Source organism: Serinus canaria, chromosome 20 (assembly GCF_022539315.1).
Source record: "Serinus canaria isolate serCan28SL12 chromosome 20, serCan2020, whole genome shotgun sequence".
NCBI classification, from domain to species: domain Eukaryota; kingdom Metazoa; phylum Chordata; class Aves; order Passeriformes; family Fringillidae; genus Serinus; species Serinus canaria.
This window is the reverse complement of record NC_066333.1, coordinates 11102277-11126372: the sequence shown is the minus strand read 5'-3', so window position 1 is coordinate 11126372 and position 24096 is coordinate 11102277. Positions and strand designations below refer to the sequence as shown.

General features: G+C 36.8%; 1 protein-coding gene across 1 annotated transcript; it reads right to left on the bottom strand.

Annotated features, from left to right (window-relative positions):
* Window positions 1-629: 629 nt before the first annotated feature.
* Window positions 630-22787, bottom strand: SYCP2 (synaptonemal complex protein 2). Its single transcript, XM_050982186.1, has 44 exons — window positions 22764-22787; window positions 22011-22151; window positions 21638-21766; window positions 20348-20452; window positions 19770-19794; window positions 19013-19098; window positions 18092-18180; window positions 17521-17555; window positions 16779-16921; window positions 16648-16700; window positions 16385-16430; window positions 16103-16198; window positions 15674-15734; window positions 14972-15120; window positions 14090-14164; window positions 13496-13654; window positions 12711-12810; window positions 12031-12146; window positions 11101-11161; window positions 10950-11007; window positions 10612-10748; window positions 10225-10322; window positions 9877-9995; window positions 9623-9653; window positions 9289-9353; window positions 9126-9183; window positions 8435-8490; window positions 7880-7928; window positions 7590-7764; window positions 7139-7206; window positions 6585-6764; window positions 5667-5850; window positions 5007-5254; window positions 4723-4893; window positions 4435-4599; window positions 3966-4056; window positions 3290-3451; window positions 2873-3000; window positions 2617-2711; window positions 2436-2535; window positions 1972-2030; window positions 1580-1658; window positions 1117-1173; window positions 630-788 (listed from the first exon to the last, which is right to left on the bottom strand). Exons 1-44 carry the CDS (start codon window positions 22785-22787, stop codon window positions 720-722), a joined length of 4395 nt encoding a protein of 1464 aa, XP_050838143.1. The 3' UTR covers window positions 630-719.
* Window positions 22788-24096: the final 1309 nt, after the last annotated feature.

Genomic DNA, 24096 nt, shown 5'->3' with positions numbered 1-24096 from the left:
CAGCAGCTCAGAAACCATTTGTACATTGACGTAAATGGGATGAGTGGACCAAATCACTTACTGGAAATTTCACTGTAATTATTTCCAGAGAGACAACACAGCCTTGTGGCTTGAAAATTCTAACCCAAAATATTTGCACAGCAGCTTTATCTGACTTCTTACTGGTTTAAAGCAAAATAACAATGACATTGAGTAAAAAACCCAACAGACAGCATCTGTTTGTCTTGACTTGTTTAATAGAATTATTTTCAACACAGTTCCAACACAAGTGTTAAGAGTGTTCTCTCAGAAAGTCCTCCTGAAGTCTAACACCACAGACAAACAGGACTGAGATCAAACCAGGTGGTTTGGTCCCTAAATAATTCCTGGCTTGTATTCTGGATCAGACCCAAAACATTGATTCAAAGTGAAATTCAAAGTGATTTCTCTGAAAGTCAGCTAAGTAACCTATAAAAATTGTTAAAGAATTATTTAGAAGTAGCATGTGCTAAAGATAAAATGGCATATTACATTTTAGCAGACTCAGTAAAATAATTCCAAATCTCACAGGTGAGTGGGTAAGTCTTATCCACACAGATTTTAATATTATTAAGGAAAATATGCTTTCATTACAGCAGTGTCTTTGAGTGAGGAAAAAAAAAAGAAAAAGTTACCATATTTTCCATTACAAAAATGTTTATATTCACCTTGAATTTAAGGAAGGAATCTGAAAAATCACTTCAGAATTCTGCCTTTGATTGAAACAAGGTCTGCAATCCCCTGCGAACGTTACACAGCTCCTCTTCTTGCTGTACAAAAAAAATTTACCTTTATCACTTTCATCATATGCTTTTGAAAAAAAAGGCAGATTTTATTTCATGTATTGCAATCCTGGGGCACTGTACATGCTGCTTAGTCTAACAAAGGTGATAGTTTTCATCATTAAGACAAAGCTAAACAAGACCTTTCACATCTCCCTGTGGCTCCCATCCCTCAGGTAAGGCTTTAAATTTGGTAAAGTCAGTAACATTTGCATTCTGACTTAGTATTTTTGGTAGGGGACTAGAAATCAAAATTTTAGTAATTTAGTGTTCAAACTGCAGAAAATAAATAAAAATGAGGACAAGATAAATTTACCATTTCTTTTAGAAATTTCTCCTGGAGTCCTTTCATGTCTTCTTTCAACAGATGCATCTACAAAAAGACACTGAATGCATCTCCTCTGCTCACAACTGCTACCACATTTTCAAACAAACAATGATATCCTAAATCTGTCATAACCAAGAGATGCACATGCAGCCACCTGCCTATGGAAAAGGATGTTTAAATTTTTTCTTTCTTGGATGAGTAACACCAGTAAACAAAGTCACAGAATCCAGAATAAGTCCTGAGAACTGCACACCTCTTGCAATGGGTGAAATCGAGGCATAAACACTGGAAATTGTGAAATTAAGGGAAATTTTATGGCAAAAGCTAAAAAAATTATGATGTATCATTAATATAATGCTGAGGATAAAATCTTCAGGAAAAAAGTCAATACTGGTATCTGTGGGTACAACTGAGGAATTACTACAATGAGCAAAGCAAATGTTCACCATACCTCTGAAGTAAAAACATTTTCTTCACAGCCAACAGAATGGTAGATATTCTTTTCAAATGAAGTTTTAAGAATCTGAATTCTAAAGAAATAAAGGCAGTTTAAACAGCTTTGCTACATAAGAACTTGCTACAAAGCACAAATACATCCCATTGTTGGGAGTCTATCTGCATTTAAAGCATGGATAAATATTCCTATCATTGTTACTGCTGGAACAGTCCCTCAGCTATGTGGAGAAGTTTAATTGGAGAATAATTACATGAAAACTTTAATCTCATTTTCTCATCAACCATCTCTCTTTTATGAAGAAGTTGCAGAGAGAAGAGAAGTTGTGCTGATCTCCCTCAAGTGAACAGAACACAAATCTCATGCCAGGATAAGTGAACCCTACTGACCTCTGCTGCTCATTTTTCATGTACATACTGAAAGTGTGGGAATGCTTTTTCCAAAAGGTCTGGAAAGAAACATATTAAGAGATATTAACCAATGGAAACTGATTTTCCAAACTAAAAATCATTAATTTCTAATATGAACAAAATGACAACCACAGGCTGAACACAGAAGGAGCAGGGGTTTCCAGCCCCCACAGGAGCTGGAAAAACCCAGCCCATTAAAGCACTTGTAGGAGGGAAAAAATACAGGAGTTCATACAGTGGACACATGTAGGAAAATACAGAGAGACCTTGGGATGCTAACTGCATCCTGACACCCCAAATGCATTATTTGAAATTTGACCCAACTAGAAGCAAAAAGGGCTTTGAAAATCAACATTAATGATATTAAGTTAAAGATGATGTGAATGATCTAGAGATTTCACAAGAATTTCCTTTACCCCTGATCAAACAACTGAAATACAAACCGAGAATTCTTTTTCCATGATTTTCAGAGACTGAGAGTCCTTTTCAAATTTCTCAAGTTCCTCAGTGAGAGTAAAATGAAATTTGTCCAGCTGCCTGATCCTACCAAAACAAACCAGGTTACTTGCAGAAGGAATTCACTGCATTTTAAGGATGTTGTAACAGAAATCTGCCATTACTGACCTGCACTCGTGGAGTTGGTAACTCATTGTGGCCAAATGCTGGTGGGCAGCTCTCAGTGTTTGCTTATTAAAATTGTCCATTTTCCGGGAGCGGTTCTAAGAGGGTGTTTTAACATGAAATTCAGATTATTTGCACTTTAGGAAAAAAACTAAACCCTGTAATAGTCAGTACTGTAACTGTTTAATATCACAACAAACCCCCTTTAAAAAATGTAATGGTGTGGTGCAAGCCAAGAGATGCACATGAAGGGTCTTGCCTCAATTTTCTTGGTAAATTCTTTCTGGAGCTGCTGACAAATGTTGATGGTTGAGCAATCAGGCTTCCAGAATTCTGCATCCAGACCAGACAGATCATTTACAGATTGAGTGGAGACACTTTCAGACACTGAAGAGAACAAAAAAATGTCAAATTCAGTATTATAAAGCCCCAGTCTGAAGTTAGCACAGAGCCTAGGACAGCTTTTGTTCTACATAAATTAATGTCACCAATTAGATTAGAATCTGTTTCTATTTGCATATCAATTTTCTGACTTTTCATTTGGATCCAGTCTCTAAACATTTAGCATTTTTTGCTTTAACATGTAAAATGCCTTTTTATAGATATTCTATTTCCTTGTTAAACCTTGACTTTGTCACATTATTTAAAAACTTTGCACTGTCAGTCCATGACCAACCTCTGCAAGTAGCAGCATCATCTGTTTTAAATAACTTTTTGGGCTGTAAACTTATTCTTCTCCTTCCTTTCTTTTCCTCCTCTTTGCTTGTTTCTGCCTCATCAGAGCTGCCTTCTGTGGCACTGTGGTAAGTTCGTTTGAGGAATGTTGGTACACTTGGTCCTTTAACAAACAGGGGAACAAAGCTGAATTTTACCATTATTTAAAACAATTAGGTGGGAGGATAAACAAGATTTTATTGACAAATAGGATGCGAACTCTAGGAGGATGTATCTTGGCTTTAAAACATGAGAATTATGTAGAAATTAACCATCACTTTTATAGAGAGCATGTTCAACTGAACTCTGACTGATGAGCAAGTCTGGGATTTTTTCTGATAAAACCATTATCCACATTTTTTTCCCAGTATCAGTAGGAACGTCTCTAACTTTTTATCTGGAGCACAACTAACTCTTTACTAAAGCTGCATTTTGGAGCCTGATTTTCAGGTTATTTTGGGATAATTAAAACAGCAAAGAAAATGAAAAAAGGAGTAAAAAATGGAATAATACTGACAACATATAAAATATAAGAAGATTAAAATACTTTGGCCGTATTATTATGCCAAGTAAAACATTTTTCTTAACCCCTAGGGAGACACACAGGAAGACTTTTGCTTTAAATTAAATGTCTGTACCTGACTCATTCATGGGGCAATAAGGTTCTCTAATCCAAGCCTGTACTCTACTCCTGCTGGAAGCAGACAGTGGGGATGGTGCTACACAATCCTAAAAGAAAAGTCACTGATTTATTTATTAACTTCAAAATTAAATTGCTTTTAGAATTGTCCATCAGAGACTCACATTTATGATGTGAAAAGTAGTTTATTTTCTATTGGAAGTCACTAAGGAAATACTGACTCTCTGTTATTTTTTTTAGAATATGAATTGTAACTAATCCTGTTGGGATATAATTCTTTCACTGTATCCAGATGATAAAATATTATCTAATTTATCTCCAATACTTAAAAATTAACACAGATTTTGGGACCTGCTAATAGTTAAATACTAAGATGCATTTCCCTTAAACCTCAGCACCTGGAGAGGAGATAACAGAGATGCCAAGCTGCAGTTCTCTTCTGGAGAGCAAGGAATGCACTAACTCACCTCTTTACTTTTAGTGAGAGGTTTGGTGGGATCCTGGAGTTTGCCTTTAGCACAGATGTCTGAAAAGCAAGACTGGGGACTTGAATCCTCATTGTTATTCCCTGTTTCCAGCACAGCTCCCTTTGCATGTTTTCCACTGTCAGCTTTATGCACTGGTAAACTGAGCTACACATTGAGGGAAAAAAAATCATTATTGACAGGAGATGTCCCTTAAACATCATCACTTGTAAGCTGCTAAAGCAAAAAGCTGCAGGTCTCTTCTGAAGGGCAAAGAATTCAGGAACATACCTCTTCCTGATTCTTGGGGATAGGTTTAGTGATATCCTGAAGCTTTCCTTTAACAGAAAATGTGTCTGAAATGCAACACTGGAAACTTGAATCTTCATTATTATCACAGATTTCTGCTACAGCTCCTTTGGAATTTTTGCCACTGACAGTTTTATGTGTGTTTAAGCTGAGCTGCACATGAACAAAAAACCCCAAGCATTATTGAGAGGAGAGCAAGAAACAGTTGGCAGCCAAATGGAACAATTTCAGTTAAAACAGCTCTAGAGAAAGGTTCATGCTCTTACCAATGATGCTTCAGTTAAAACTGGTGAGAAGCTTTTCCTTCCAAATGTCAACTTTGTAACTGCTGTCTCAGGGGATTCAATTACACCCAGACTTTGCATACTTTGGTTTTGCGGACAGAAATTACTGGGAGAGGTTCCTTTCTCAGAGTTAAGCATTTCCCTGTCTTCTGGGGATGACTCCTGCAGACCAAGTGACCTCTCACTGGAGCTGGGCTCTGGACTGGCATCTCCTGACACCCTCTCAGCACCTGGGGAACAATTCCTGCATTGTCGGCCCCAGCAGTGGGAGATACACAGGGGCAGCCAAAGCCCTCCTTACTCCCTGCATCAGCCCTGGCAATTTCCAAGTCTCAGATGTGTGGAATTTGGCACAGGCCTTGCCACCCTTCTCCTTTCTCCCTCTACCAATTCCAGCAGTACCAGATTTTTTCTAACTGACATAATGAGTTTCTGTATTACCCTGATGTCAAATAACTGCACCAACCTACAGCAGTGTTAGTGACATACTAATACAACTCCTTAAATTCTGTGGCACAACTGGAATTACTGGATATCTCAGTTTAAAAGCATGAAATAAATGTTAAATTGTACTGCTGTGATAACCCTCAATTAACCCCCATCTCTTGTTTCAGTACTGCTAGAAATTAAAAGTGAAAACACCTCTCATTGTCTCAAGGGAGGCAGGGCTCTCAGCTGAAGGCGATTCCAGTTCCTTCTGCTCTGCAGAATTCCTGGATTCAGCCAGTGCTTTCTGCACATAGCTATCCACTCTCTTTGGCTCCACAGGTACAGTCTGCAGTACCTTTGGCTGCTTGTAGTCCTTGTTTGGCCCATTCATCTGTTTCTATTAAAATACAAAAGCTATATAAACATCTTTGTAACCGCAGTGTCCATGAAAGCTGACAAGGAGAGACAGAGATTTATTATCTCTATACCATTGATCAAGCAGAAGGACCATCAACAGAAGTACTTAAATCCATAAGCAGATTGGGCTTTCCAACATTAATAAATACTGAATTTCTTTAACTCAACAAAAATTTCTGTTCTTATGAACTACTTAACTACTGGAGGCAATCACTGATGTTTCAGGATTTAATGAATAAAGTTTATAAACCTTTCCATATATATTGACATGTTATGCTAAAACAATTAAAATGTTTTAGCAACCAGTGTTCCTTTGCTAAAAATTCATTTGGATATTCAGTAAATGTATTGACACAGCATTACCAGCACCACATCAATTCAACAAGATTTGGCTCACTAAACCCTCCCAATTTAGGGGCATTTTCAAAATACTGTCACATTTTCAAAATACAGCACACAGTAGTTCTTTGCAGCAGAACAAATCTCATAAATAGAAACCAAAATCTATTATGACTAAGAAGATTATTCAGGACAGATTTTCTTAGCAGCTCAATACTCATTAAAAAAGGGGCAATATTAAAAGAAAATTAAATTAACTTCAATTTGCTTATTTGGGCACTTCAAATTCAGGAGTACCAAGTACAAAGCAGAACAGAGTTTACTTTGAAAAAAATGGTAGGAATGGATTTTTAATAATCAAGTGGAACTGCACACCCATATTTTGGATTTCTCCTCCTTGGAGGTGCATGCTGGAATCCTTTCTTCACTCTCAGACTCAGAACTGGAAGGCTCTTTGTAATTTTTTGTTGCTGCTGCTCTTCGAGGGAGTTTTTCTCTGGTGGATTTTACCATCATTTCATCCATTTTTGAATTCTGGGGTTTACATTTGTTTATGTTTGGAAGAATAAAATAATCTTCAGTTAACAAGAATGATTAATTCATACATAAGATAAAATGGCAGATAACTTGGTTTAATTACTTGAAACTAAAAGGGTTTAAAAAGCTTTTTACCAAAGCTCAGAGAATCCAACCATCCGTCCACTAAAAACAGCACCCAATGTACAAAACCATTCTAACTCACTCCTGACTGAAAAACCAGCTAAATATTATATGAAAAGAATGCAGTACTTGAAAGGAATAAACTGAATTTAACAAATGATTTGGGAGAAATGCCACATATTTATGAAAAATTATTTTAAAACAGTTTCTGGGGGGAACAAAGAGATTCTTAATCCATATTAAAATTCTAGTTACAAATTTACATTTACCTTTTTCTTACATGTATTTTTGCCTTTAGCTTTTTCCATGTGGCAAGCAGGTTCCAAAGATTTTTTTGCTGCTACAATACAAGAAGGTTGAAAAACCAGGAAAATACTCAAATGTTTGACATTAGTTTCAGCTATAAAATAACAGAATCGCTTTCATGCCCACAAATTGATTCAGTAACTGCCTTCAGCCCATTATTGTGAAAAAGACATTTTTTTAATTGACAATAAATTGTATCTGTCTCATCCTTCCACAGTTTTCCACATTAAAGTACAGAATTTATGTAAATTGATCTTTATAAATTATTAAAACTAACTTGAAAATTCTTTATGCTTGGAAACAAGACAACAAAAATATATGACACTTGCAACACAGCACATGCCATGTGTGCACTTCATATCTAAGGACAAATTACTGCAGCATTCTTCAGAAATATGAAAAAAAATTTCTTACTTTTGTCTGTGCTCATTGGTTTCCTTGATTTTTTACTTCTACTGTAATCAGTTATCTGGGCTTTAGGTTTCCTCTTGGATTCCTGCAGCCAACTAATCTCTGTCTTGCTGTCATCCCCTCTGTTTTCTGTGTCTGAGTCACTAAAGAGATGCTTCTTGTGTCGATTGTTTCCCGTCTACAAAACCCAAAAAAGTTCCCAAGTTATTAATTTTTATACACAGCTGCTTACATAACTGGAATTTAAAGGCAGGAGGACAAGCTGTGCTGATCCATAAAAATCTAAGCCTTACCTTTTTTCCTCCCTTCCCTTCTGTGCTGGATTTATTGATGGTTGTGCTCCTTAATCAGAGAAATAAAATCCATCTTTAAACAATACATTTTAAAATAGTTGTTCTAAAGCTTTTTACTATTCCCATGATATCTGGATTAAGGATTCAAACAAAGGTACCTACTTTTGCTTCCACATTATTTTGGGATTACCTGTTCACCTTAAATCCTAAAGGTTGTATTTGTTTCCCAATTATCAGTAGGAGTACACAGCAACAACAAAGCTCTTTCCAGGAGGATCATTAACCAGAAACCACCCCCCTCTATTCAGCACTTTCTCTCCCTGTAGTATTCCATGAGGAGAACTATTCTCTTCATGGAACACGTTCTTTCCTTTTTATCACCTTCCCAAAGGACCATCAAGGAACAACCTAGGAGAACACAGCAATGTTTATTGCTTAAAATACCAACACAGCCAAGATATTCTTGTCATGCAGCACTCCCTGGAATATTGTGACTGCCTGCTGGAGAGTGCAGGCTGTACCAGGATAATCAGCAACCAAAACAGAACATCCTACCCTTTTTTCTTTGGCTCTGTATGAACACTCAGTTCAGTCACACGCAATTCTTGGATCTAAAAATGCAAATAGAGAAGAAACAAAGGAAGATTTTCAAAGGTTATAGAATCTGTACAAAATTAAACAGGCCAGCAGCCAGTAACTGCTAAGGAGGTTTTTTTCCTTAGTTATTACACTCAGCAATTAAGGGTCATTAATTTCTATCTTAGCATTTATTTAAGAGAGCTGACAGTTAAAACCAACAGCAAATGACTGAAGCTTTCAGGATCTCAGAGCCATACAAGAATTCCCACCCACCTGCTTCACAACCTTTGCCACAAGAAGCAAAACTATTTTTTATCATCGTTAGATTTTCTTTTTGCTCAAACATCTACACAAAGATGTCGTTAAAATGGGGATTAGAAAGATGCCAATAATGTTTTTAGGATAATTTAAAATAATGGTACTTCTAACACACTGTTTAGTTTTTAATTCAGGAAAAACATCATCACAGCCAGAAGTGGCCAGCATCTTAAGACAGAGCATATTGTTCAATATTTGAGAATGCTGGAGGTATTTACAATGCAAACTTTCTCCCCCACTTAGTTTACTGACATAATTTGAATTTTCAGATTTTACTTATATTTTAAGTACATTTGACTGATTTCCCTTCTATTCTATTCATAACATATAAATTTCTGTTATTTCTTACTCCAAGCTTGATTGTAGGCTCCTCAAACCCGCTGATGTTGAAGTTGTAGACATCATCCCTGTCAAACAGAGAGAGATCAATTTTGTGACTGAATTAATGAAAATTTCCCAGAGTCAGGTGTGGGTAATCAGAAACTGTGTTTGAAAATGTTGTAACTACTTACAGAACATGACCAGCAGTTATATTAAGAAAAGAAGCAGTTTTTAGGGTCCTGTCCTGAACTTCTTCCTATCCATAAATGAAAAGTTAGCTCCTCTGTCAACTCTGGACTGTGCATTTATAGACACTGTCATCTCAAAAAGCAACTTCATCATGAAGATAATCAGGTTGATTACCAACAGTTCAATATGGCAAAACATATCTGCAGTCAATGCACAATTAACATCTACAGATACTTAATATTCAATGGTATTTATGAACTTTCCCTTTATACCTATTGACTTCCACCATGGATGTACATGTCAAAAACAATTCCAATAAAAGCACTAATGTGTTACCTTGGAGATCCAGGATTTATTTAAATGTGTCCTAAAAATAAAGATACATTTTTTAAAATGCTAATTAGAATACTGCCTATATAAAAAAAACCAAACTCATTAAACTTAGTAAATTTATTCATGCATTTAAATGCAACATCAATTAAAAGATGGTTTAAAAGAGCCCAGCCCCTTTCATTTATTAGCATTCATGGGTACATCACAGAGACAGCCAGAGTCACATAAAAACTCAGCACCAAAGGTTCACATTGTACCTGTTAAAGCCCAGGGAATCTCTTGCTTTGCTCTTCTCATCACTCTTGTCTCTGTATCTGTCACTGATTTTACTGATCAGTGATTTGGCTGCATCTGACATTTCTTTAGACTTTGGTTTCTATAAAAACAGTTTAACACTCAACATTCAACAGAAGAACAAAGCTGCAAACAGAACTTCGGGTTCCTAAGAAACTCCTAAACTTCTTTAAATGTCTTCTAATGGATTAAATTACATTCACTTGAAAACCATTTTCCCTTGCATGACAGTAAACCCACCAGTTTTGAAACTGAAAATTGGACAATTCTCTTAAATGCTAGTGGAAGAAACAAAGGTAATGAATCCTCACTGTCTTTGACTGTTTTGGATTAGCAGTCTCTTTTCTGAGGAGAACATCAAGGTCCTCTTGTGCAAGGTCAGAATGCAGAGATGTGTCAGACACTCTGGCTGAAAGAAATGTTTTAAACCATGGTTCAGTATTTTTTCCTTCTGTATTTAAGTTTCTTTTCCAAAGTTCAACACTCTGACTCCTCCACTGAGGATGATATCAATTTAATTTTCTTGGTTCTGTTTTTTTCATTAGTTTATCTAGAGAGGTACTTCAAAAAGTTGAATAAATGCTTTTTGTTTCACAGCTGTTTCACTACCAATAGTAATAAAGGGAAAAACAATCATTGCAAGTTAATTTCTCTGAATCTATTTTTGAGAGTAACAGTTGACCAAGTGTGATCATCACCTGCATGGGCTGCATGTGCCAGTGATAGATTTGCCTTTTGCTTGTCCCCAGTTGTTATATTCTTCTCCAGGGAAGGGAATGTTCTTTTTTTCCATGTTTCAGTTTTATCAAGAGAAGTCTCCAAAAGACCAGGCAGCCTAACAAAGACAACACCATCCTACTGTCAGAACTTGAGTCTTAATTATAATAAAAGTGTATCATAAACCAGGAAAATGATTATATCTTAGAGATATCAAAGTATTTTACATTGCAACAAAATATCAATTCTGGTAATGCTTGAAAATTCCCCCTTCAAAGTGAGCGACAACAATGACTTGGAATTCTTTTCCAGTACTTACAAAGGTTTGTTGCTTCTCCCAGCTGGCTGAGAATCAGGAACAATATCTAACAATTCATCTAAATGAGACATTAATTTGGTGTCAATTATTAGGGCAAAAGAAAAATGAAAATAATTTTAAAAGGACTGCCAATGCTTGTAAAATTACTTGCCTGAAGTTTTCTTTTCTGTGGCCTTTTGTACCATTTTAATGACTTCTTCAGAATGCATTTGCTACAGTGGAATGACACCCAAAAGGAAATGTTAGCACAGGACCATAAGCAGTACAACCTCATAAACTTGTGCTTTCTGAAATAAACCATGACTTTCTTGTTCTCATTTCATGGAAAGGCTGTTCCAGTACCTTCCCGTGTATTTTTGCCTCATTCCTGGTATCTGACTTCCTGATCTGGTCTGTTTCATTGAATTCACTGTGTACTGTGCATCTCTGCCCACTCTAAAAAGCACAGTAAGTAACACTGCCACTTACAGCCAATAAAAGCCAAAGAAATGCTCTAAACAAAACATTCTGTACGTGACAGCCCTTTCCAAAGCATGGCTGTATCAAAAAATGCCTCAGAGTCCAATAGTCTGGGGCTTGACCTGAATCTGAGCAAGGCAGACATTTACAACTTTTATGTATTTCTGCTTTATAGAGTGAATGCCTGATCAAAAATGCACTAAAAAAACCAATGTTTTAAATGGTGCAAGCTGAAGACATGAACATTTCACAAGCACAGTGGATTCTGTGTTTTATGACTATTTCACTACTGCACAATGAATTAGAAGTTATTATAGTTTCTCCTATTATACACAAAGGAAGAACTGAGGTTCCAGAAATACGAAGTTAATTCTGGGGTCAAGACTGATGAGTGAATGCAAATTTGGCCTAATTTTGTTAGAGTTCAGTCTGACTTTAAACATGTTAAACCTGAATTTCAGAGGGCAGAAAAATATAATGCAATAAAGTAAAACATATTATTTTCTATAAGTGACTTGCTTCCAGTAAAACTCTAGCTCTTTAAAATATGAATTAGGAACAAATTAGAATAGAAATGAATGTTATTCTAAGAAAAAGACTTAGCTACAGAGGACATGCATACTCCAGGAGGTTCCTGATAGAAATTCTTTGTTCTGCTCTCATTTATTGTATCATTGCCAGACCTCTTAGAGCTGGTCATTTCCAAAGGCAATTTACATCTCCCTTTAAAAGGGGTGGCTGAAACAAAACAGAGATGTGTTAGAATTCTATCAGCTCTCCCATTACAACAGGAAGAGTTCTGCCCACTATCACAGCTATTCCACAAACTCCAGCAAAAGCTGGTTAGTTTTGATACCAGCCCCTTCTGGACCTTTAATAATTTCATTTATTTCAACTCTGTTATGTGGAGATTAAGAGCTCACTGATTATGGATGTCTGGAGGCAGAAGCAAAGCTTGTTACAGGCTGGCTCTGGTAGCAAACAGTTGGTTTCTATTTAAAGACTTCAGTGTAATATATTTTTACTGAGTTCTCAGCAGGCTCCAGCACCAGCAGCTGCCTGAGAGCTGCAGGAGAAGTGCCAGGTGACCCTGGGCTGTTGGAAGGCAGTGCAGCCCCTGTCCCACACCTGTCTATGGACCAGGAGCGAGTGCCCCTTAAACATTTCAAGTTTTAAGCATCTGCTCAGGAGATTTTATCTTTCTCCCTTTCATTTCCAGCTGTGCCAAGGATCCCAGTTCATGCCTGAGTTTCAAAGACCATTCACAGTGTATTTTTACCCTGAAAGAACTTGCAAACTTACATGTGTTGACAAAAAACAGTGAACTCCTTGTGGACACACTTGTAGTTCCAGGAACAAGCAAAGATGCTTCAGACACTTTCCTTTTACGGGTTGGAGTTGTCTTGAGGAACAGAAAGAACTTGACCATAATACATTGATTTAAGGATGACAGCACAAGAATTCAGAAAATTTATTGCCAAGAGTCTCTTGTCCATTATTGGAGTGTCAATTGCTGCTGCTGCAGACATCAAGGTAACGTGATTTTTATGCAGTTATATTTCAACAAAGTATTTTTAAACTGAGATTCATGGTTTTTGTTTTCTAAATTAATTCAATCAAGTATGGGCAAATCCTGTCCCTTGCTCACCAAGAGATTCCCTGAAGATCTGCAAAGCTACAAACTAAGCAGAAACTGGTTTCGGAACACTACAGTAACTGTTTCAGTTTGTAGCCCCTTTCCAGCAGTCCCTGAGGCCGTGCTTGACTTTTCCATACTGGGACATCTGAGCATATCCTCAAAAACTTCTCTTTAAAGAGAATTCTCAGAGCATCGTGGTCTAAAGATCATTAACAATTCCTTTTTATTTCTGTCACGTTACTGTAGTTTCAAAATATTAACAAACTTTTTAGCAAAAGGATTTTTCTAGCTTAGTGTCAAGTCATAAGAAAAACAATCAAACTTTTATTACAGCATTAACTATATTCCAACTGTCCAATAAGAAGTGGTTTAGACTATTAAATACTACAAATATTTAAACTGACATGCATTTTCTCCATACTCCTCTTTTATTGACAATCCTGCTTACCTTGGAGGAATCACCTTTGAGTTTTTCTTGACTGTTACTTTTACTCTGAGTCCTCAAACTTCCAGGAGATTGCTGAGCTTTGTATTTACTGAGTTTCTCCTTCTCCTCTCCAGATTTTTCTTTGAATCCTGGTGACAACTGACTTTCTGGTACCAGAACCTATGGAATATTTTAATTTCTTTTTATTTGCATACAATATTTGGATTTTATAAGGTTTCATTTTTATACAAACACACAGAGCAACTTCTTTACCCCAAGTAACACATCCCCCACTGGAGAGTCTGATAAACTTCAGAGGTTACAGACTTTTAGATTGAAAAACTTCAACCTTAATTGCTATTTTTGTCACAAGGATGGGTTTTCAAGTAACAATGCACATAAAAGAACTTGCCCTGTGCATATTGGTCTGTTTTATTCTATGATTTGGATATTAATATCTCCCCAAAAAACCAATACATACATACTAGACATCACTTGCCTAGCTTTAGACTTATCTATACTCATTCATATTTTAAAGTCCTTGTTTTTTTTGTTTATAAATGATGAATAATCAGACTAATTAAATAAACCCAAGAAACCATCTCAGCAGAATACCTGTGATCCACTTTCATCAAAGACAACGTGGACAGCTGTTTTGGTTACTGATGTAGACTGCTTCTGGCTGAAATCCTGCAAAGGGATATGTCAAAATAGAAACTTTGCTCTTTTTTTAAACAAGAAACAAAATATTTAAGTGAGAGATCATAAGTGTCCAAAATCAGATTACAGAGGAAAACAGACTGGAAAAATTCACAGCAGCTTCATCCCTCACGAGTTCCTCAGTCAGACTTCAGGACAAAGCAGTTTGTTAGAAGCAGAAAGGAGTAAGGTGTGGCTTGCTAGAAATGTTTTACTAAATGAGTAAACTGATGAGTGTTAATTGCACTGCAAAACAAGACAGCTCATTAATCCTTTCTGGAAGTATTAGCAAACAGCCAGGCTGCATTTCTGGAAAATTAAGTATGCACAATTTGACATTAAGGTAGGGTGTTCTCTTTCCAGCCTGGAAATTTTTGTTGCAATTCATTTTCAATCTTGGAATGAAAGAACCATTTCAGGTGATTGAGTCCAGCACTGCCGAGCCCAGCACTAACCCATGTCCCCAAGGGCCACATCCTTGTGTGTCTTCAATAACTCCAGTGATGGGGACTCCACCACTGCTCTGGCAGCCTGTGCCAGGGCTTGGCAACCCTTCCAGGGGAAGAATTTTCCTAAAATCCAACCAAAGCCCCCCTTGGGGCAACTTGAGGCCATTTCCTCTTGTCCTTATAAAGCATCTTTCCCAAAGCTTAGCATTTGATGAGTTCTGTAGCAGTGATGTTAATGAGGAACTCTTGTATGAGAGATTCCAATAATCACAGCTGGAACATTTAAAGGGCAATGAGACATCGAGTTTGAATCAATTTAAAACTATTCAAAAAGGTGTTTAAATCTTACCTTACATTTATGAAATCCATAAATCTTTATGACCACATCTTTGATTTCCAAGATGGAATCAAAACATAAAAGAAATTTCTCTCCTTCAAAAGCACCCACACTCATTGGGCTTTTTAGATCTATTGTTAATAATTTCTTTGAATCTTTTTCTGGACAAAAACAAAATTTGAAAAGCAGCTTCATTTCAGTTAAACAGCATCTCACATAATCTTTGTCAACACATGACACATTCTTCAGTTCAGGTACTAAGATTAATATTTTAATTAATTCCCTCTAATCTGTAATATTTTTTTAGTAAAACAATTCAAATTTTCATACTTTAGAAATACTTGTTCTGTATATTATTCCATAGAATTTTCTTTGAAGGTTACTTACTATAGCTGCAGACTAATTACAGGTGTTTACTGTTCTAACAAGTTCAAAAGGAATATTGTTACCTGTTATTGTTTTATGCCTTATTTTGTATTGAAATAACTCTAAGACATGATTATTAAATTATTTTCCTAAAATCACACCAGCATGCCCAAAGTGCAGATGTGACTGCAGTACAATTTTGTCCTTGATAAAAAGAGTTTCTACAATATTTTAAGTGAGAATTCTGCTTTGCTAGAATTAAGTCAGTACTTTAAGATTAATCAAATTGAAATTAGATTGAAAATAAGTTAGAATACAATGAAAGGTCCCATTTTTGAGTTCAAATACCTTCCAGGCTGTACATGTTGACATCTTCTTCTTGTATAACGACTGTTTCCCACTGCTGATCCTTATATGAAAAAGACATTTTGAAAGATAGAAAAGTATTATATTACAATTAAAAGAAATCCAGTGATCAAAGTCATTCAGTGACAAATTTCCAACTTTTTAAACCTCTGTTACAGGGTGACAGGAACTTGTGCTTCACTATTGCTCACTATGCACGTGCTTAACTATTCCCAAACAGCACTAGGAAGTCATTACTGTGAAATTATTTGATCTAAATATCAACATTCTGGATATTTTTTAGCCCCATCAACATTGGAATGCACATATAAGTTTAACATGTTGAACATGGGGAAGTAAAATCTGACACACTCCAAGGAATGTGGATTTGCTGCCTCAGGAGAACCCAGTGGGAGACAAAACTCAGCTTACTGCATCCTCTGCTGCCACATAGAAGGAAATACTTCTGCTGCCAATGTTGAAATCAATCCAAAACTCTTCCAGGTTTTCATCCAGTGGTATCTGGAGCTAAAATAAAAAGAATAAGATAAAACAGTAAGAGCAGAGAGCACTGATTACTACCAGCTAAGAAGCCTCATGTTGGTCTGAACCCCTGACAAACTTTCAGTCCGTGCCTATTTTACACTTCTGAAAAAAGGTAATTTTCCTATTTTTATCTCTATTTTTTCTTAACTAGAAGGCAGAAAACCTTACCTCATACTCATCAAGAGCTGCTGATAAACAGGGGAATGTAAAAACCCTGTAAGAAAAGGATATTTTTTTCAAGTACTCTATAATGCTGTAAATAAATTTTGCAGATCTGAACGTAGCAAATGGATTCTGTTTTCACAAAGTTTAGAGACTGAGAGATCCCAGCAAAGTGATTTTTACCCCAAGGAGGTAACATGAAATGTAATCATAACATAAAATCCTAAAAAAAAAAAATGCATATTAGTATTAAAAAAAATCAGTTTTACCTTCTTTTGTCTCCAAGAATGCCATTCACCTGGTTGAGAAATTTTCTGCAATCCTATTAAAACACAGAAATTTCTTAAAGATTTGTAAAATGGAAGTTTCCCTCCCTGGAAGTATTCCTCATGTGACTTACTGTCTCAAACTCTGAATCTTTAATTCCTTTAAATGCAGTGGACACAAACTCCATGGGAAACCACTGGGAGGCCAGAACTCTTCTTTGCTTCTCTGACACCATTCTGCATAGAGCTTCTGTGATGGCCACTTGTGTGTCATAGTCTGCAGCACAACATAATTCACAGCAGGAGTAGATTGAAATAACTACTGAGGTGGGAAATGTTATCAGGAAACTGGGGTAAGCAGTGCTGAACATCATCTAGATCCCACCAGATCCAAACATGTAACCCATAAAGGATCATTACCAAAAGAAGTATGGGAATAACTAAAGAAGTTGTTTTTCAAAATGAAACCAAACAAATTTTCCAGGACTGTCAGAGCCACAGCAAGTGTTTAAACAAGAGAGAGAAGTTTTCAACTTTCATCTCTCTGAGGTGGGAAATTGCTGGATACAAAGTGATCCCTGAAGGAAGTTACAGTACTACTACCCATGGCCACAGCTCCCAGCCTGAAAGATTGACTTGTTTTTAATTTTTCCTATTTAAAACTTTTATTCCAGAAAACCAAAAAATTCAGGGAGTTTTTCATACACTGAACAGACAAAAACATTCCAGGCTGCAGACTGTTTTCATGCAGTATTTATATTTTTTAGATGACCCTAACCATAACATTCTGCATCTTCCAAACTCCTTCTCTGGTTCCTTAATGGGTCTGCAGTTAATTTTTAAGAAGCTCTATACTAAATTAAGTCCCATGCTCACCTCCAGCATCCAAAATTGTCTTCCCCATTTCACTCCTGCCAAACAAAGGAACATTTCATCAAAATATGACAGCAATACAAGGCCCAGAGGAAAGGTTTGTTATAAACTTTCAGTGTATGAGACAAACCCCTGATTCCATGGAACTTTTAAGACTTCCAAGGGGTTAATACCTCTGGGAGCACTACTGGGGGACCTGAATCACCTATCAGATACAATTTTAACTCTCTTTGCTTTTCTCAAGTGCTGTGAAACAATCTCTAGTGCAAACAGCACAACCTTCCAGTGACTGATTCACTGTGCTTTAAGCACATCCTTACAAAGAGGAGTTTAATTATTGCATGACAACTGGGATGGGGAGAAGCCTGATTCAGACTGGGAAAGAGGAAAATTCAGGCTTCTAATGGAGAACAGGCCATGAGAATACCTGTCCACAGCCACTGCCACTGAGAATTCACAGCAAGTGCAGAAGTTGAGTTAAACGGGGAGCAATCTGCACAACTGCTTAGTGAAAACCACCTCCCAACTCTGCAAATGATGGGATGATATAAAAATTATACTGAAGATCATTTACATGACAAGTAACATCTCCTTTGTAGAAAGTATCCTTTTCCTGGAATCTCGAGGGATCTTGTCAAGCAATAAATTCAGTTTTTTTATTACCTAAAAGGGTGGAAAAAAGGGAATATAAACTAAGTTTGTTAAACTTTGAGTTATTCTTATTTTGAGCCCTTGTAATGTATTTCATACCACTGAAGAAGGCAATAGGCTTAAGTAGCTGCAAAACAAGAAAAGACAACGAGTTCTACATGACTTTAAATGGTTTTTATCTTACTAAAACCACCTCAATTTCAATACATTACACGAGTTTCAATGGGAACACTAGTAGTTCAACAGCTGTTTCTTATTTGCAGGTTTAAATACAGAAAATCTTCCAAAGCCAGAATTCTGTCTGCAGTTGATTGCTGAGCTAAAGTGTACCTTGAATTAGCATAAAAAGCCTTTCCTTTGGGGATGTAGCCTTTACAAAAGACTTTTTTGTAGCTTTCCCTTTCATTAGAGGGAAAATCCCTGGACAACCTGAGGTTACTAAAACAAACAGGAGAAATTTGAAGTGTACTGGAAGGAATGCAAATTTCCTGCAAGTGACTAAAGAATTTATAACCAACAACCTTAATCCTATTTCTAGCACTTGCAGAGCTCAGTTTTTCCTATGCTTTTTTACAGCTTCCTCACCAGAACTTCATTATCACTGGTTGGAATTTACTCTTTAAAAAACCCCAACAAACGAACAAAAAGCCCCACAACCACAGGTCAGTAATCCGAAACACCCCAACATATAAACAACAAACATTCCCAGAGAAACATTATACAATCCTTCTGATCCTAGAGCACTACAATATTCTCTTTTTTGTAGCATCTGCACAGTTAAACTCTCTCCACAAAGTCTAACACACTAACCAGGAAACTGCTGCTTAGAAAGAAGGATGTTTACCTCCTGCTGAACATAAATATTAATTCTTGCATCAGTAATGAGGGAACATGTTCTCAGAACAAAGTTTTCTAGTATTTGCATTTTACCTAACAAACAGGAAAGAAAGAAATCAAAGAGTTGTCAAGAGTCTGTTAGGGTATCTCTCATAAACATTTGGGAAAGGATTCATTTTCATTTAGAAATTAAATACAGTGTGTCTGTCTTTTTATAAAAGATTAGTGATATGTAAAACAGAGCAGTTACTTTAATTTATGGTAACCATGTTTCTATTCCTGTGCATCACTGTGTAATTCCCCTGGGTAAATGATACATTTTTTAGATGTAATTGGTCAATTCTGTGACTCAGCTCTCTTGAGACACAACTCAGGTGCTGGAATTTATCTCCCCAGGGCCAAGGAAATGAATTCTTCACTTTGATCATGACACCAAACAGTCTGTAGGGACTTCCCCCTGAAGTCACACTGCCACACTGAAAGGTAAGGGCAGGGTGACATTCACAAAGTCAATAAGGAAGGATCACTGGGCTGTGCTCAGCTGTGACAGGACATTAGAAGCAACTTTTTTTAGGAATTACTCAGCTCATCTGCCATGTCTGAGACTTATTGTGCTTTTTTATTACTGACAACAGAACATTACAAGGAAATCTGTCCATAGAGAAACCCCAAAGTAAAGGTGATGCCACAGGAATGAGAAAAGTAGTCCTTTGTGTGTCCTGAAAGAGACATTTTAAACTCTCACTTCTGCTTTTTAAGCTCACCTTCAGGACTGCTATCACACACAACCTGCAATAAAAAAACCAAAACAAATCATTTTGATAAGGAAAATATTACAGCATTAAAAAAAAAAAAAAAAAAATCAGGCAACATCTACCCAAAGGAAGTAATCAAAAAGTATTCAAGATTTTGAAATAATTTTTTCCTTAACAAAGAATCTAAGAGATTATCCCTACTAACAAATGTGTTTTCCCAAAATTATATTTCAGTTAAATTTACTGAAATTATTTCACCAATGACAACAATTTTTATGAACAGAAGAAAACTCACAGATCTTATAAACTGGATTAGCATCCCAATACTGGGTGTAATCAAAATTTGATCAAGATGAATTTTTTTGTTTGTTTTTTTGGTTTTTTAAACTTTATTTCATGATGCCAGCCATGAACAGAAATTAGTATGACTATAGCAAAGTGTTTAACCAAAATGATTTATAATCTATTTCAGAAGCCATTGTAATGTTAACTTGAAGAAGATATTAAATAGAAACATATTTAAGGTCCTTTTATTGCTAAACCAGTAACAATTACTTTGACAAATTTTATTATCAATGTATTTTTACCATCAACATAATGAAGAAATCCTCAGCCAGACTTGTAAACATTTCATTCTTTTCATTTCCTCTGAGGACTAAAATTCCTTTTAACTTTTCAAACCATTTGACCATGTAAAGGGAAAACAAAGGTAAATCTATTTTAATAGCCTGGAACAGGACAATGGTTTGCATTATAATTCAATAAAAACCATACAAATTCTACAATGATTAAAACAACAACAGCAGCCCCACTCTGCTGAGCACAAGTTAGCCCCAGACTGAAATTCTTCACTCAGGCCAAACAAAATTAGGTGATTTAAGGACTTTTTAACCAAAAAACTGGAGATCAACTTTGACACCTGCCACCACAGACAAAGCAGCTGAAAAGTGATAATGGCTGAATGGAAGTGTGTTGCTTGAGGAATGTTGTTTGGTGAATACAAGCATAAAGTTATCACCCTGTTTTTTTTTTTTAATTATTAAATTTTGTTTTTTATTTTGGACCCTTGTAATTTCATACCACTGAAAGCAACAGGCTTCAATAACTGCAAAACAAGAGAAGACAACGAGTTCTACATTACTTTAAATGGTATTTATGTTACTAAAACAACCTCAATTTCAATATATTACATGAGTTTCAATGGGAACAGTTGTTGTTCAACAGCTGTTTCTTATTTGCAGGTTTATTATTATTATTATATTGTTTATTTATTATTTGTTTATTATTAAAGTAGTTGAGGAGGCAATTGAGTACCTCTCATCTGATATTGCCATTATTTTATCCAGTGACATCTCTGGGGAAAGCAGAAAGGAAGTGGTACCTGTTGTTCAGTATTTGCTGAGTTACAAATGAATAATTCATCTAACATGCATGTTAAAATAACACCAAAAAGTCAGAACAGCACTAAAATCTGTTGAAAGAGCAGGTACAAAATTACTGCTGTGGGAATTAACAAAAAAAAATATTTAAATGGCACCAGGAAATTCTAATTCCTGAGTCAAAAGCAATATAACAAAGCACATGAAACTACAAAATCTTGTTTCAGTTGCTGTAAGCATATCTAAGTTAATGATATACTGCATGATTTGCAAAACCCTCACTGGGATAGAGCAGCATCCCTTTATAAGGTGTCACATGACAAAAAGCATTTAAATATGAACAATCTTTGTTGCAAAGTTATGAGAATCTCTCAGTTCTGACTCAGTCAAGGACCAAATCAAACACTGAGCTGCTCAGCACTGAAGCACTGTTTATGAACTTTATTCATGTTTATATATTGATTGAGGAGTTCACAGATGCTTTATGGTTTTACTTATCCTTCCAACAAGGCCGTGTTTTAGCATTGCTGCAAGCCCATCTTCTCCTGCTATGCTCATTTTCTTCCCACATTTCTGAACAGCATTTAGTAAAGTAGAAATGCTTTTGACTTCTTGTTTGTCAAGTGCCTGAAATTGAAATTACAACATAAGCTTTACTGTGAAGTCCCCCAAGAACCTTTATTTAATTAAACAGATGCCTTTTTTGTTCTCAAAAGAAACCTTAACTGCAGCTTGAAGGAGAGATTTCATTCACAAAATTTTTTTTGGGTTCTTAAATCAACTGCTGGTATCAATCAAGCCAAATGAAAAAAATATTTTTCACCCTTTTCCAAAGATGGTGTAGATGATTTTGATGCAATGATTACATTACCCAACACAGAAGCTTATCCAATTTGTTGACAAACTGTTTGCTGCATTTGTGAGAGACATTTTCACATTCTTCTGTGGCCAGGAATTGTTCTAAGGATTGGAAATCCTTTTTTCCTGCAGCTTCATCAATTAACTTTTCAAGCTGTAAGCAATATACCAAAGCAACTCTGTTACTATATGCTTAACACTGATAGAACACAGATTTGATACAAGTTTTGCACAATCACCTGCTGCATTTGAAGCAAATATTCTGAATCACAAAATAATTAAGCATAAAACCTTAAGTACAGAGCACCCTATCTAATACATTAATTTGCAAATACTTATGCACTGAGATTTTAATTATTTGCTTTAAATGGTTTTAGTTTCCTCATATTACAACTAAATTCCTACAGAAGTGTTTGTTTTAATCAATGCCCTTTACTTGGAATATTCAGTATTTTACACTTCTGAGTTAATTTTATCCATTTTATCCCTTTAATTTTTCTAAATTTCTTTTCATTACAACTGGATTTCAACATTGTCATCTCAAGTATCACCTCAGTTGATTAACTTCTGCCAAATGCATATGATTTATTTTCATCAGTAGCAATTTCCAGTTCCTATTGCTTTCCACCCAGCTGCTTTGCACTAAGCCATGTCAGAAGAAAATTTCTTCCTACCACACTGCACTGCCACACTAAAGACTTTCCTTACAATTAAATGCTAGTAATTAAAACAATCAATACTCAAATCCTGCTCCATCAGCACATACCTGCAGCTCGCTCCTGGCTGGCATTTTTGCAATTCACCAACTCAGCTGCATAAAAGGAAACAATCATCACACTTTAAAGAGGTTTTGCAAACACATTGGGAATCAGTCAAAATACATTACAAACTCCAAAGTTAGTCAGTGTATAAGTGCTATATAAATGCTGTTTAAAGAGCTGGGAAACTTTATCAGGAAACTTTATTGCATGGATAAACACTTGCTGAAAGCAAAGGAGAGGGAGGAATGATCAGTTTTCATGGCTGGAGGCACAGAGGGGCCTGAGAGAACCCTCAGCATTTCCCAGCAAGGAGAGAGCACAGAGGGTTAATGCCAGGTTATTCAGGACAGGTGAGTCAACAGCAAAACTGCACACAGCCCTCACCATAAAATGGTAAATTACATCATTTAACACAAATATGATAAATGACACAAAAAGACTTCTTGATTATACAGTGATGGGCTCCAAAGTGATTGTCACCCACTAAAAGCAAGATCTGGGTTACAGAGGTTTCTGAAAATAGTGTATTAATACTCAAGGGCAGAAAAAAAATATTTGTTTTGTGGAACATATAAGAAAAGCAACCAATCTGTTCATGCTTTGTAGGAATTATTTCACACCAACCAAACCTGTGTCAACATGTGCAGTCAAAAAAGTGCAGTTTTGGTCTCCCCATCCCACACATTATACAGACAAAAGAAATGGAGATTAAAGACAGGGAATTTCTTCTGTAGAACATCAACTGGGAACACAGCCTAGCAATTCCTGCACTAAATAACACAGAAATAACAAATACGGGGTGATTGTTAATTACTTTTTCCAACACAAGAACACAGCGGGGCGCCTCTGAGGCCGTGCTGGCAGCTCACGGCTCTGCTGTCTCCGGCCCACTCAGACAGCCCTGAGGAGGAACCGCAATTCCCTTCTCCCCACAGCGGAGACTCGCAGGCCCCGCTGCCCCGGCCGGATCCAGAGGCCGGCGCGGCCTCACCGCCCGCCCTCAGCCGCGCGCCCTCAGCGCCGGCCGCGCCCAGCGGGCCCGACTGGCCAATCAGCGCTCGGCAGCGCGGGCGCGGGCCAATAGCGAGCGGCGGGGGGCGGGCCCTGCGGGCCCTCAGCGCGGCCGGCGGGAGCGCCCTCAGCGCGGCTGGGGCACCGCGGGCTGCCTTTGTTTACTGCTGCTGTTTAGGGCTCGCACACACAGAAATTACTGGGCATGACTGGCTAAATCCATTCCTGTGCTTAATTTAGAAGCGCTTTCACTGCCCGAGTAGGTGCAAAGACACGCTCGGTTGCAGACCTGCTGTGGGCAAAGGGCTTCCACTGACGACAGATCTG

Coding starts and splice junctions, on each gene's coding strand:
- SYCP2 (XM_050982186.1), bottom strand. CDS start 22,787: ATGCCAGCCAGGAGCGAGCTGCAG. Junction 13,655..14,089: donor TTGATGAAAGTGGATCACAG/GTATTCTGCTGA, acceptor AATATTCCATAG/GTTCTGGTACCAGAAAGTCA. Junction 3,001..3,289: donor TGATGCTGCTACTTGCAGAG/GTTGGTCATGGA, acceptor TGTTCTCTTCAG/TGTCTGAAAGTGTCTCCACT.